The sequence below is a fragment of the Erinaceus europaeus genome, chromosome 13 (genome assembly GCF_950295315.1).
Source record: "Erinaceus europaeus chromosome 13, mEriEur2.1, whole genome shotgun sequence".
Classification (NCBI taxonomy): domain Eukaryota; kingdom Metazoa; phylum Chordata; class Mammalia; order Eulipotyphla; family Erinaceidae; genus Erinaceus; species Erinaceus europaeus.
This window is the reverse complement of record NC_080174.1, coordinates 61,122,705-61,136,037: the sequence shown is the minus strand read 5'-3', so window position 1 is coordinate 61,136,037 and position 13,333 is coordinate 61,122,705. Positions and strand designations below refer to the sequence as shown.

Genomic DNA, 13,333 nt, shown 5'->3' with positions numbered 1-13,333 from the left:
ATCACTATGCACTTACTCCTCAGCATCTTCAGTTACCAAGTAAATAAACAGGCTAAAGTTATGTGGCAACAATTTAGAACCTGCTGCCTTTCCTGCCCATAGCTAGGGCAGGCCCAGGCTTTGGCCTCTGACACCTCTATCTGCAAACTCCCAGTTTTGTCCAGGAGAAAAGAACCAAAGTCATTTAAAATGAGATCATATAGAATATATTTCACTATTTAAAAATAAAAAACCTTTCAGCACAGCTAACATCTGTACAAACTACAAAAATAAACATCTTTATATAAATAATTTAAGTGGGAGGAGAATGGCAGGATACAGAGAGCAATCCAGCAGTTGCCACGCAGTGGGGGTGGAGTGGGGTGGGCAGACTGGCAAAGAATGCCAGAGCATCCCTTTGGGCTTGGTTTGCTATGGGCAGTGGGGGTGTGTGGTGGCGGTGGGGACAGGGCTGCCCTGCAGCCTCAGGTGTTGGCTTTTACCCCATCCCAGCCTAGAGAGTGATGCTTTTTTTTTCCTTTTTTTTTGATATGGTGATATGGCACCAAAGAATGAACCCAAGGGGCCTCCACAACCCAGTTCTTTTGGTAAAGTGAGGGAGGAAGGAGAGACACCACAGCACTCCCCCATTCCTCTAGTGCTGACCATAGTTCTGCCATCTGGTGCTGGGGATTGGAATCCAGGGCCTCACACACAGCGGGGCCACCCACTAAGGTATCTCCAGGCACCAGCCCCAAAGTTTTATATGCACTTCAGAGAAGTAAGGGAAGGGATGCAGACAGACAGCAGCAGCAGCAGGATGCTCCAGAAGTCCATCCCGCATTCAGTATCCCACCCACTCACTGTCTCTGTGCTTCAGCCGGTCTTTCACCCAGTAGCTGGACATGGTCCCCTAGAGATGGGGGTGCTGGAGCTGCTGGCAGCTGGGGTGGTGGAAGGTGGCCAAGCGGGTTCATCCGAGGCTGGGTGGATATAGGCACCAGGTAGTGGGGGTGGGTGGAGGGCCACGGTCATGGAGGTAGTCACTCTCGCAAAACTCGGATGCAGGCTGGGGGGAACCCCCCACCTGAGCCCTCCTCCCTGTGGAGCTGGGGGGTTCAGCACTTCTGTGTTTTCTTTGTACACCTGCACCACCTGGGATGGGGGGAGACACCAGGCCCTGTTAGCCCAGGGGGCTGTGATCCCTTCCAGTGACACTCCACCCTTCCTGCTGGGAAACTGTACTCCTTGCTGGCCTCTAGCAAGAGAGGAGGGCTGACAGGGACAGGATGCCTGGGCCTGGGGCAAGCCCTACACCCTGCTCTGGACACTAAAAGGCCAAGGTGGGCCCCATAAAGGAGCCAGAAGGGCTAGGGTGGTGGTGGTGGGGGGCATCGTTTTTTCCAGCCTGCACCTCACAGGGAGGGTCCTTGTGGGTTAAGCAATCTGCTGATCACTGAGGACACACTGTCCTGGACTTTCCTTTCCCTCACCTGTCCCACTGCACCCCCTAACCCAGGAGCTGAAGGGAGGTGGCCTCACCTCTGGTGGGGGACCCAGGATGGACAGCAACACAGGTAGCAGCACGAGGCCGTGGAGGAGGCCCAGGACTGTGAGCACGGTCAGCACCATGAAGAAGTACCTGTGCAGGGGTGTGGTGGGGCAGGGTGGTCAGCACAGCAGGGCCCTCAGCAAGCACAGGCCAGTCCTGCCGCCTCACCTCACGCTTCACCCCTCTACCTTACGATGAAGTCGAAGCTGGAACCAGCAAGCATGAGCAGACCCAGCAGAGTGGAGACAGCCCCGTCAGTCACCGGGGCAAATGTGTGTTCCAGGGCATGGGCAGCTCGTAGGCTCCGGCTCCCTTGGGTGGTCAGAAATCCCTGGGAGGGTGAAAGTGGACGAGGAACTGCTCAACTGTGTCCCCTAGTGCTCCCCCAGAGACCCCATTCCTTTACTCACAAAAAGCCAGGTGAACAGAACTGGGTAGATAGATCAACATGTTAGAGCATAGGATTTGCATGCCTGAGACCCCAGAGGTCCCAGGTTCAATCTCCAGCACCACCATAAACCAAAGCAGACTGGTACGCTAGTCTCTGTCTTTCTTTCCCATAAAACAAAGAGAAAAAAATATATATATATATATAGCACACTCAGGAGAGTGTACACTTTACCAAACTTGAAGACCTGGGTTCAAATCTCCAGTTCCTACCTGCAGAGAGGAAGCTTTATGAACAGTGAAGCAGTACTGCAGGTATCTCTTTCTTTCTTACTCTCTATCTTCCCTTCCCTTCCCTTCCCTTCCCTTCCCTTCCCTTCCCTTCCCTTTCCTTCCCTTCTTCCGATTTCTCTGTGTCTACAAACAAAAAGAAAAAGAGAAAGAAAAAACAAAGAAAGAGCAGCCACCAGGAATGAGGGATTTGTCATGTAGGCATTAAACCCGTGATAACTGTTGGCAATAATAAAAAAAAAAAAAAAAGGTAGGTAGCATAATGGTTATGCAAAAAGACTCTTATGCCTGAGGCTCCAAAGTCCCAGGTTCAATCCCCTGCACCACCATAAGCCTTAGCTGATTAATGCTCTGGAAAATAAATAAATAAATAAATAAATAAATAAAAATAAAGTGCAGGGCTATGCAGATAGCATAATTGTTATACAGAGATTCTCATGCCTAAGGCTCCAAAGTCCCAGGTTCTAGCCCCCCCCCCCCCCCCCCCCCCCCGCCCAACACACACACACCACCATAAGCCTGCGTTGAACAGAGCTCTGGGAAAACAAACACACAAGTAAGCCATAGTTCACCTGGATACTGTGTTGCTTTGCCATGTACACAGCCCAGGTTTGAGCCCAGTCCCCACTGCACTGAAGGAAGATTTGGCTCTATGGTCTCTTTCTCTCTGCCTCTCTATCTCTACCTAAAAAACAAGCAAACAAAAAAAGTAAAAATAATTAAATAAAAATAAAAAAGAAAATCAGGTCAACTGAGTTCCAGGGAACTGCTAGGGAAGCCCTAGTCTCTTAGGTAACACTGTACGAAGTGTCTGGAATAACAAAGAGAAATGTCTTAGAATAGGGCGGGCAAACTATATAGTCTGTCACTTGTCACTGTGAGTGGGGTACTGTTCACACCCATGGCCACACCCACCCATGTGAAGGCTCTCCTGGGTGCTTTTGTGCTGAAGGCAGAGCAGAACAGTAGCCAGAGAACAGATGGCCTTCAAGGCCTAAGATGTCCACTGTCTTCTCCTTTACAGAAAATGAGGGATGGACAACAAAGTGATGTTAATTCTCAGCATGGCATGTCAGAGGAGTTCTAATTCTTTTCTTTTTTAAAAATCTTTAATTTATTTATTATTGGATAGAGACAGACATAAATTGAGAGGAGAGGGGGAGGTAGAGAGGGAGAGAAACAGAGAGATACCTGTATCCCTGCTTCACCACTTGTGAAGTTTTCCCCCAGCAGGTGCGGACCAGGGGTTTGAACCTGGGTCTTTGCTCAATGTAATGTGTGCGCTTAACCAGGTGCGCCACCACCTGGCCCCGAATTCTAATTTTTTATTTTTGTCACCAGGGTTATCATTGGGGCTCAGTGTTTTATTTTATTTTTTTTTGCCTCCAGGGTTATTGCAGGGACTTGATGCCTGCACTAGGAATCCACTGCTCCTGGAGGCAATTTTTTTCCCTTTTGTTGTCCTTGTTGTTTATCATTGTGTTATTATTATTGTTGTTGTTGGACAGGACAGAGAGAAATTGAGAGAGGAGAGGAAAACAAAGAGGGGGAAGAGAAAGATAGATATCTGCAGACCTGCTTCACACTTACGAAGCAACCTCCCTGCAGGTGGGGAGCCGGAGCCTTGAACCAGGATCCTTGCACCAGTCCTTGCGCTTTGTGCCATGTGTGCTTAACCCGCTGTGCTACCACCTGGCCCCCCAGATGTTTAATTCTTACTTGTATTTTTCTGCATGCTGACTCCCCCCAGTCTCTTCACCCCTAGAATATATACTATCCTTAAAAACAGGATGGCTGGGAGTCAAGCGGTAGCACAGTGGGTTAAGCACACGTGGCGCAAAGCGAAAGGATTGGCATAAGGATCCCGGTTTGAGACCCTGTCTCCCCACCTACAGGGGAGTCGCTTCACAGGCAGTGAAACAGGTCTGCTGGTGTCTATCTTTCTCTGCCCCTGTCTTTCCCTCCTCTCTCCATTTTCTCTCTGTCCTATCCAACAATGATGACACCAATAACAATAAAACAAGGACAACAAAAGGGAATAAATAAATATTAAAAAAAACAAAACAGGAAGATTGGGGGTCAGGCGGTAGCAGCGGGTTAAGTGTACATGGCACAAAGCGCAATGAGCAGCGTGAAGCATTAGCCCTGCAGATGGGGACCAGGGACTTGAACCTGGTCCTTGCACACTTTAACATGTGCACTCAACCAGGTGCATCACCACTCACCCCCCCCCCGTTCCCATTGTCTTACCTTTCATTCTGTCTCTACCTCTCTACTAAAATGGCTGCTTGTTTACTTGTTTATTACCTGTTTCTACCCTAAAAATACAGAATTATTGTTCCCTAGTGAAGTACTGCTCAACTCTTGAGTTACGGTAGTGCTGGGGAATGAACCTGGGACCTCTGGTGCCTTAGACATGAGAGTCTGTTACATAAACCAATGTGCTGAGGAGGGACTGAGTAGTGGAGCATAAGGCTAAGCCCACACATTACAGTGCACAAGGACCCAGGTTCAAGCCACTGGTTCTCACCTGAAGGAACAGTGCTGCAGGTGTATCTCTCACTTTTTTTTTTTAATTTATTTTCCCTTTTGTTGCCCTTGTTGTTTTTCATTGTTGTTGTGGTTATTATAGTTGTTGTTACTGATGTCATTGTTGTTAGATAGGACAGAGAAATGGAGAGAGGAAGGGAAGACAGAGAGGGGGAGAGAAAGATAGACACCTGCAGACCTGCTTCACTGCTTGTGAAGCGACTCCCCTGCAGGTGGAGAGCCAGGGGCTCGAACCGGGATCCTTACGCCGGTCCTTGTGCTTTGTGCTACATGAACTTAACCTGCTGCATGACTCCTTTTTCTTTTCTTTTCTTTTTTTTTTTTTTTAACCAGAGCACTGCTGAGCCTCAGGCATGAGAATCTCTGTACAACCATTATGCTATCTCCCCTGCCCTCAGGTGATTTCCTCTATGAGGAATCAGAAAAAACAGGGCAGCTGCTAGATAATATTGTGGGCTAAAGGAGGAATTCTAGGGCCAGGTGATGGCATACCTGGTAAAGTATTTATGTTACCATGACAAGAACATGGGTCCCCATCTTGTTCCCAGTCCTCACCTGAGAGGAGGGAGAGAGCATCACAAGTGGTGAAGCAGTGCTGCAGATACCTCGCTTTCTTTTTAAAAATATTTTATTTATTTCAGTAGAGACAGAAATTGAGAGGGGGTGGGGAGATCTACCTCCACCCACCTCTCTCCCTCTCTTTTCTTCCTTCACCTTTCAATTTCTCTCTGTCTCTATGGGAAAAAAAAATTAATACATAAACCACTGTGCTGTTTCCTTGGCTCCAGAATTCTTGGAGGTAAAACCACCTGTATCTCCAATTCTTTTTTTTTATATTTACTTTATTTATTCCCTTTTGTTGCTCTTGTTGTTTTATTGTTGTAGTTATTATTGTTGTTATTGATGTCATTGTTGTTGTAGAGGACAGAGAAAAATGGAGAGAGGAGGGAAAGATAGAGAGGGGGAGAGAAAGACAGACACCTGCAGACCTGCTTCACCACTTGTGAAGCGACTCCCCTGCAGGTGGGGAGCCAGGGGCTTGAACCGGGATCCTTATGCCGGTCCTTGCACTTTGCGCCACCTGTGCTTTACCCATTGTGCTACCGTCCGACTCCCTTATATCTCCAATTCTTAAAACATACCTAGCACACAGTAGGTGCTTGACAAGTACTAGCTGAATACTCTGTCAGCTGGCCCTCCCTCTTGTGCTTGTCCTCACCAGAGCCACGTGGACCGTGAACTCCACACCAATGCCCACAGAGGCCACGAGGATCACCACGGGGATAGCGCTCAGCTTGATGCCCAGGAAACCCATGATGCCAAAGAGCTCCATGGTCATCATCGCCAGGACCAGCACCTGGGGACGGCAGTGCTCACCTAGGGTTCCTGGGAGGAGGATGAGGAGGGCAGGGGTGGAAATCCACAGGTCCCTCTGCCCCACCACTGCCAGGACTCACTATGAGGCCAGCCATCCAAGGGTTGAGCAGCAGCAGGGCACAGACGAGGAAAGTGCAGACCAGCAGGATGCCCACAGCCAGCAGGAAGCAGCGCCGCAGGCCCAGATACTGCTCCCAGAAAAGGAAGGGGGAGCCACTGGGGTAGGCACGCACTCCAGCTCTGCCAGCCTCAGCACACGCTGCTCGGGCCCCCTCAATGGCTTCCACGAAGTCTGCAGTACTCTGGAGGCCACGCAGCAGGAAGGGAAACTGGGCAAACTCGAGGGGCTGGGCCGCTGGGACTGCGAAGGGGAGAAGGCAGTGGGGAGAGGAGGAAGGGTGGGCGTGAGCACAGGAGCAGCAGCGGGGCCCAGGCCAGGGCTTCACTGGGCTCCCCGACTCACTGCGGAGGTTCTCTCCGGTGGTGTCGTATTTGTCATGTAGCCACTCGGGAGGTGGGGGGTAGAAGTTGGCTTGTGAGGCTGCCAGGCCCAGGGGATCACTGTTCACCCACACGGTCAGCCCCGAGTAGAAAAGCTCTGGCGGGATCAGCCCCTCTGTGTCTACCAGCTTCCTTGTGGGCAGCTGCCGAGGCAGAGGGGGCTCAGCACTGTGGCACTGGAGCCCTCTGTGCCCATTACCCTCCCAGTCTGCTCCCAACCTGGCTGAAGTCCAGTGGCTCCTGGGTGTCCCCCGTCTGGATGAGCAGCTTATAGGCCAGCGCCCCATCCTCAGAGGCATTGCGGTAGGAGTGGCGGGTAATGCGGCCTGCAGCCCAGTCCTGGTCAAAGGCAGCCTGGATTCCTAGGGGTCAGGGGATGAAAGCAGTCAGCCTGTGGCTTGGGGCCTTCTGCCTGCAGTCTCTGCCCTCCCTTTGGGTCTCCTGTCTTTTCTCACCCTGTAGCCAGTTGCGGTAATAGTGCAGCCAGGTGCGGGGCGGCTGGGAGGTGGGTGGGGGCAACACGGCCTTGAGGGAGCTGAAGCGCTGGTGCAGATCAAAGAGGGCGCGTTGGGAGTGGGCGTAGTCAAAGCCACCCTGTGTCACCAGGGCCACCTCATACAGGGAGAAGTACCTGAGCTGGGCGCTCAGGAAGGCATGTTCCTTGGTGCCCCGAGGCACCACGTCTGTCAGGGCCAGCCCATCCTGCACCAGTGTGGCTCCATAGAGGCTCAGGCCAAGCAGAGCCCCAAAGAGCACCAGCACCAAAGCCTGTGGGAGACAGCAACTGAGCTGGAGGCTGAGGGGTGGCCCCTGCCTTCAGGCGGGGGATGAGGCCCTCAGTCCATCAGAGGTACCTTGGTATGTGACTGAAGCAGTAACGGTGCAAACTGATAGCGGGCGAAACGGGCAAGATTCCAGCAGGCACAGGGTGGGGACCTGTGGGCTATCTTCTGCCTTGTCCCCTCCTCCTGGCCTAGAAGGTCCCGCGTGGAGCCTCCTGGGATGAAGAGCTCAGAGCCCAGTGGGTCAGATGGTGGGGACACCAGGTGGGTTTGGGGAGGCAGAATGGTGACCACATGCTGGCTGCTGGCTTCACAGTGGGCAAAGGCTTGAACTGTGGCTGTCAGGCGGGTGATGCCCACTGGGACCGTCCTGTCTCCCAGCTCCTGGGGTAGAATCTGAATCACCCGAGCAGAGCAGGGGCTGGAAGAGGCAGACAGAGCAGGGTGGCAGGTCTGTCCTGGGAAATACCTTTGAAAGGACAGGGTGGGATGGAGCTGAGGGAGGTGTGGCTGAGGCTGGGTGGAGGTACCTGGAGAAGCAGCAGAGTACATCCAGGCGCTGGGAGTGGCGTCGGTGCAGGTCTAGACTGAGGACTGCTGGGAAGACAAGCATCACAACAGCGAAGGTGCAGCTGACCACAATGGCTGCCTGGGAAGGGGCAGGAGAGGCAGAGGCTGGGTGAGGCAGGCCTCCTGGTCCACACTGGCCCCAGACCTGGCCAAGTCTGGGAGGCCTCACCTGCAAGGAGAAGGCCCGCAGTGCAGGGATGGGCACCAGGGCAGCCATGAAGAAGGCAACCATGTTGTTGATGGATGTGAGTGCCACGCTGGTGCCCGTACGCTGCAGACATGCGCCTGTGTGCTCCTACCGGGATGGAAAAAGGTGGCTGTGGGTCCTCCAGGGAGAATGAAGGGGAAGTTGAGGAGCTTGGGATGGCAGGGGGGGACCACAGCCACACTGCAGCTAATGCTTCTTGAGCATCACATATATATCAGATACTGTTCAAAACACTCCACCTGGACTATCATAGCAAATTTCAGGGGCCGGGTGGCGACGCAGCTGGTAAAGTGCATGTGTTATCATGCACAAGGACCCAGGTTTAAGGCCCCAGTTTCCACCTGCAGGGGGAAGCTTTGTGAGTGGTGAAGCAGTGCTACAGGTGTCTCTCTGTCTCTTTCCCTCTCTATCACCCCTTTCTCTCTCAATTTCTGGCTGTCTCTATCAATAAATAAAGATAATAGAAAAAAATTCACAACACTTATGACATAAGTACAATTATTACTTCTTCTTCCAGGTGAGGAAACTGAGGCACACAGAGGTTAATTACTAGCTCAAGGTAATCCAAACCAAGACACTCTTCCCACCTCCCATTCCATTCCAGGATGCTCTTACCCTCTAACCTCAGAGGAGCCCTGCTGGAGGATGAAACCTCACCTGGAGAGGGGTGCCAGATGGCACCTCTGTGAAAGCATGTGCCAGCAGGAAAATGTCATCTACACCGATGCCCAGTGCCAAGAAGGGCAGCACCTGGAAGGGCAGAGGGGCAGGTAGCTGGAGGGAATAAACAGCCTGGACTATTGGCCTCCAAGTCTACCCTGCACTTCAGAGGTACCTGGGTAGTGGCAGCATTGAAGGCAATGTCAAGCAAGGCACAGAGTCCAAGGCCAGAGGCTACTGCCAGGGCAACCAGCAGCACCCCTGCAAGGCCCACAGCACCCTGAGACTGGGCACAGTCCCACCTCAGCATCGTCACACAGGCATAGGCCAGCTGTGGGGGAAAGAGAATGCAGGCTGGGCGGGGGCTCCCAGGGTGGGCAGGAGGGCACAGGGCAGGGTGCCAGGAGCAGGACCCACCATGAGCAGATAGCCTCCCACCACGCGCGTAACACTGACTTCAGAGAAGGCATGCAGGATGTCGTCCAGGGTGGTGGAGGAGAAGGCGTGGACCTGCTGGGATGCGTTTGTAGGCAAGACCTCCTGGGCCAGCTGCAGGGAGACAGGGCAGAGTGAGGTCATGAGTGTGGGCTGGCTTTGGGTCTCAGGTAGCACCCAGATTCACACTGACCTGCACAAAGCGCCGCTGCCAGGCCTGCAGCACGGTGGCAGCCTGCTCCTCACTCCAGCCGATGTCGTGTGTCTGGTAGTCTCCCCGGAAATGCTCATACAGCTGCCGGGGACTCATCAGCAGGAAGGTGGTTTGCAGAGCCTCTGCCCTGGTGAGGACACAGAGTGAGGGGTCAAAGTGGGTCTGCATACCTGGCAGGTATGTGTGGGGGTGGGGATGGTGGTCTGGTGCCAGAGCTCCAGTTTCCCATGGCTGGGGTCCCCACGCCAGCTCTCAGGAGAGGCCCTACCTTAGTAGCTGTCCCTGGGGGTCTCTGGTCATGCCTCCCAGCAGCAACTCCTCCTGCCAATGCATGAACTTGTGAGAGAAGCCATGGCAGCCTCCATCCAGCTCCTGAGCCACATTGGGAGCCTGTGAGGAAGGAAACATTCCTCAAGGCCCTGGCTGTGACTGACCCAGTGTGCTTGGACTGGGGCTGTGCCGGCAGGAAGCTTGGTGGTGCACAGCTCTGGCTGACTCTGCAGAGAGGGGGCCAAAGGAGGGAGCAGAGGCTGGCCTGGAAACATGAAGAACTTGTGTAGCTTCAGTGGGTTTAGGGAAATACCCACATACTCAGGGCTATAAAGACACTTAGGAAGCCAGATAAGTGCATACTTAACTAATTTGTTCTGAGATTCCTGGTACAAGTTTTATTTTTATATTTATTTATTTTACACACACACACACACACACACAGAGGAGTAGTGCTCAGCTCTGGTTTATGGTGGTGCTGGGGATTAAGCCTGGGACCTCAGAGCCTCAGGCATGAAAATATTTTGCATAACCATCATGTTAGCTCCCCAAGCTCCCAGTACAAGTCTTTCTGTAAGTCTCTTGCCTGGCCTTAAAGAAGGAAGAAAATGTTATATGTCACTGGAAGCTTCTGTAGGAAGAACTGGATGGGAATACCACTCAAGGTAGATAGTGGAGACAGTGTAATCATGTCTGGGAAATGGGGGCCGAGTACAGGGCAGTCTGTTCCCTCTCTCCTGAATCAAGATCATATGGAAAAGGAAGAGGTAAGGGAAACACCTGCCCTTGGCACACCTGGCTGGAACCCACCTGCCTGCTGTGGTGATTAGGGGCGCTAGGAGGGCAGTGAAGGTCATCCGGGTGCAGACAGGGCCTCCCCACGTAGGCCTGGCCCACCTGTGCCTTGTCGAGCAGCTCTCGGAAGCCCTCAAGGGAGGCGAAGGGGCCCAGCTCCTCTAGCAGCTGCTCCGGGTCCAGGTTGGTCCACTGGATGTCAGGCCGACCCCTAGGGAAAGTCTATGGTCATGCCCAGGGACCATTTCCCACCCTCCAAAGTGCTATAAGGAGGGCCACACTACACCCAACCCTCCTGCTAGCTGCTCCGTTGTCCTGCCAGATGGGGTGGGGTTTGTGCCACTCTTCCCAGATGTCCCAAGCTGTACCCTATCAGCAGGCTGCTGCACTGAGCTGTGGACAGATCCAGGGGCTGAGATGACATCAGGGCAGATGGCCCATGAAAAAGGCCCTAAAAGGGCCCTAAAGGGCTGGGCTGTGGTGCATCGGGTTAATTGCACGTAGTATGATGCTGCTGGGGTCCCTCTCCAGGAATCGCTGTAGTGGCACTCACGGTAAGTAGGCGGAGCCCCCTTGGAGTTTGGCTCCCTCCCAGAAGCAGTCGAGGGGGGTGAGGATCACACATGGAAACAGCTTCTCAATCATCTGTCAGGGAGTCTCAGGCTGCATCAGTCCTGTATCAAGCTTCCTCCATGGCTTGTGCAGCTGTACCCCCACAACACATCCCCTCCTGATACTCATCCCTCAGCCTCCCCCAGCCTACACCCATGGCAGGCAGCACCACCTCCACCTTGGCTCAGAGGACAGCCCAGGACGCTCACCCGCTCAATCATTCCGTTTTCAATGAGGGGCACTCCTGACTTGTAGCAGATTTTGTTTAGATCCCAGGATCTGAAATAGCCAGGAGCACAGGGGATCAGTGGGAGAGGGGGCTTCTCACTACAGTCCTGCTGCAGATGCCTCCCCAGCTGCTCAGGGGCCCAGCCAGACTCACTTTCCATAGAGTGATACTTGCACTTTACTAGCAGTGAGGGCTGCCTGGAGGTGGAGGCCGAGAGCCTCAGGTGTGAGGACATTCTCCCCCTCCTGTCGTGGGGTCTGTATCAACATCTGGGAGGTGTACGCAGCCTCTTCTCCCAGCTTCTCCTTGGTGTAGCGTAGCTCTTGGCTCACCTGGCTGCCAACTACCAGAGCAGAGAGAGAAAGCTGGGGGCAGGGAGCTTGGTGGGTCCACAGGGTATGGAAACCCAACCCACTGGGGCCTCCCAGGAGACGGTGGTGCTGAGGATCCCTGCCTGCTGAAGCAAGAACCTGGTTGCCTGAATTTGGGGCACATGGTGCAAAGCGCAAGAACCAGTGTAAGGATCTCTATTCGAGCCCCCAGCTCCCCACCTCAGGGAGGTTGTTTTGAAGGCAGTGAAGCAGGTCTGCAGGTGTCTATCTTTCTCTCCCCCTCTATGTCTTCCCCTCCTTTCTCCATTTCTCTCTGTCCTATCCGACAACAACAGCAATAACAATAATAACAACAAGGGCAAAAAATGGGAAAAAATGGCCTCCAGAAGCAGTGGATTTGTAGTGCAGGCACCAAGCCCCAGTGATAACCCTGGAGGCAAGAAAAAAAAAAAAGAATAAAAGTTGAACAAAAGTGAGGAAATTTTTTTTTAGAAACCTTTGCTCCCTTACGCCTAGCTAACTTCCCATTTGAACAGTGTGTAGCATTTTATACCTAGATCTTTCATTTTGAAAAAACAATAGAATTACTGACGCTTATTTCCTGTTTAAATTGTACAAAAGAGTGATCAAATTTCACTCCTAGAACTGAGGAAGACTGCCCCGAATCACTCAATCTTTTCACATTATGTCCAACAAAATCTTGGTCTGGTAAGTGAACGCTCTGCCTTCTGATCTGTCTCTACACTGCCCTCTGGTGGTATATCTAAATTTGGCCAAGTCAGTCCTCTGCATAGGTTCTGGGAAGTGTCAAAACCAAGTCTAAATTCCTTACCAACACGTTCTAGGTACTTTACAATTTATAGTGCTTTTTTTTTTTCTTAAAAAAAAAGAACTCTGATCATCTCTAGTTTATGGTGGTCTCAGGACCTGAACCTGGGACCTTGGAGTCTCAGGTATATAAGTGTTTTTGCACAACCACTGTGCTATCTCCCCCATTTAACTATTTTTTTTTCCTTCAGGGTTATCACTGGGCTGGTGCCTGCACTATGAATCCACTGATCCTGGAGGCTATTTTTTCTTTTCTTTTCTTTTCTTTTTTTAATAGGATAGGACAGAGAGAAATTGAGTGGGAAAGGTAAGATAGAGAGGGGGAGAGAAAGATACGCACCTACAGACCTGCTTCACCACCTGTGAAGTGACCCCCCCGCAGGTGGGGAGCCGGAGGCTCTAACTGGGATCCTTGCTCTTAGCATTATGTTCGCTTAACCTGGTGCACTACCTCCTGGCCCCCCATAGTTTAAATCTTGACTGTTTTTTCAACATTGTTTCTTTCCCACTCCTAGCATTCCAGCAAGGCAGAACATCTTTGGCATTTCCCTACACATGCTTGGTCATCAAGAGTCAAGAATGACTTTTTCCGGGGTTCGGCGGTAGTGCAGCAGGTTAAGCACACATGGCATGAAGCCCAAGGACCGGCTCAAGGCCCCAGCTCCCCACCTGTGGGGGAAGGTCACTTTACAAGCAGTGAAGCAGGTCTGCTGGTGTCTATCTTTCTCTCCTCCTCTCTGTCTCCCCATTTCTCTTGATTT

The 13,333-nt window shown here is 52.2% G+C and overlaps 2 protein-coding genes across 9 annotated transcripts in view; one reads left to right on the top strand and one right to left on the bottom strand.

Moving 5' to 3' along the window:
- The window catches only part of LOC107522939 (large ribosomal subunit protein uL16-like), a 205,193-nt gene that overhangs the window by 18,579 nt on the left and 173,281 nt on the right, over positions 1 to 13,333 (top strand). The window lies entirely within an intron of this gene.
- The window catches only part of PTCH2 (patched 2), a 30,478-nt gene continuing 17,335 nt past the window's right edge, over positions 191 to 13,333 (bottom strand). The window contains exons 3-23 of one of the 8 annotated variants that reach the window (XM_060206011.1): positions 11,566 to 11,755; positions 11,393 to 11,462; positions 11,125 to 11,216; positions 10,587 to 10,782; positions 9,775 to 9,896; positions 9,486 to 9,633; positions 9,275 to 9,406; positions 9,033 to 9,188; positions 8,855 to 8,947; positions 8,159 to 8,284; positions 7,950 to 8,068; positions 7,492 to 7,840; positions 7,269 to 7,421; positions 7,093 to 7,180; positions 6,857 to 6,999; positions 6,600 to 6,780; positions 6,217 to 6,497; positions 5,979 to 6,116; positions 1,720 to 1,862; positions 1,522 to 1,621; positions 191 to 1,134 (exon numbers count right to left, since the gene is read on the bottom strand). In XM_060206011.1, coding sequence (XP_060061994.1) covers positions 868 to 1,134; positions 1,522 to 1,621; positions 1,720 to 1,862; positions 5,979 to 6,116; positions 6,217 to 6,497; positions 6,600 to 6,780; positions 6,857 to 6,999; positions 7,093 to 7,180; positions 7,269 to 7,421; positions 7,492 to 7,840; positions 7,950 to 8,068; positions 8,159 to 8,284; positions 8,855 to 8,947; positions 9,033 to 9,188; positions 9,275 to 9,406; positions 9,486 to 9,633; positions 9,775 to 9,896; positions 10,587 to 10,782; positions 11,125 to 11,216; positions 11,393 to 11,462; positions 11,566 to 11,755 — 3,287 coding nt within the window. In that variant the 3' untranslated portion in view covers positions 191 to 867. Of the gene's footprint in view, positions 1,135 to 1,521; positions 1,622 to 1,719; positions 1,863 to 2,191; positions 2,279 to 2,318; positions 2,336 to 5,978; positions 6,117 to 6,136; positions 6,498 to 6,599; positions 6,781 to 6,856; positions 7,000 to 7,092; positions 7,422 to 7,491; positions 7,841 to 7,949; positions 8,069 to 8,158; positions 8,285 to 8,854; positions 8,948 to 9,032; positions 9,189 to 9,274; positions 9,407 to 9,485; positions 9,634 to 9,774; positions 9,897 to 10,586; positions 10,783 to 11,124; positions 11,217 to 11,392; positions 11,463 to 11,565; positions 11,778 to 13,333 lie in introns of those variants that run through there. The other 7 variants (XM_060206010.1, XM_060206009.1, XM_016191653.2 and 4 more) reach the window with 7 other exon arrangements.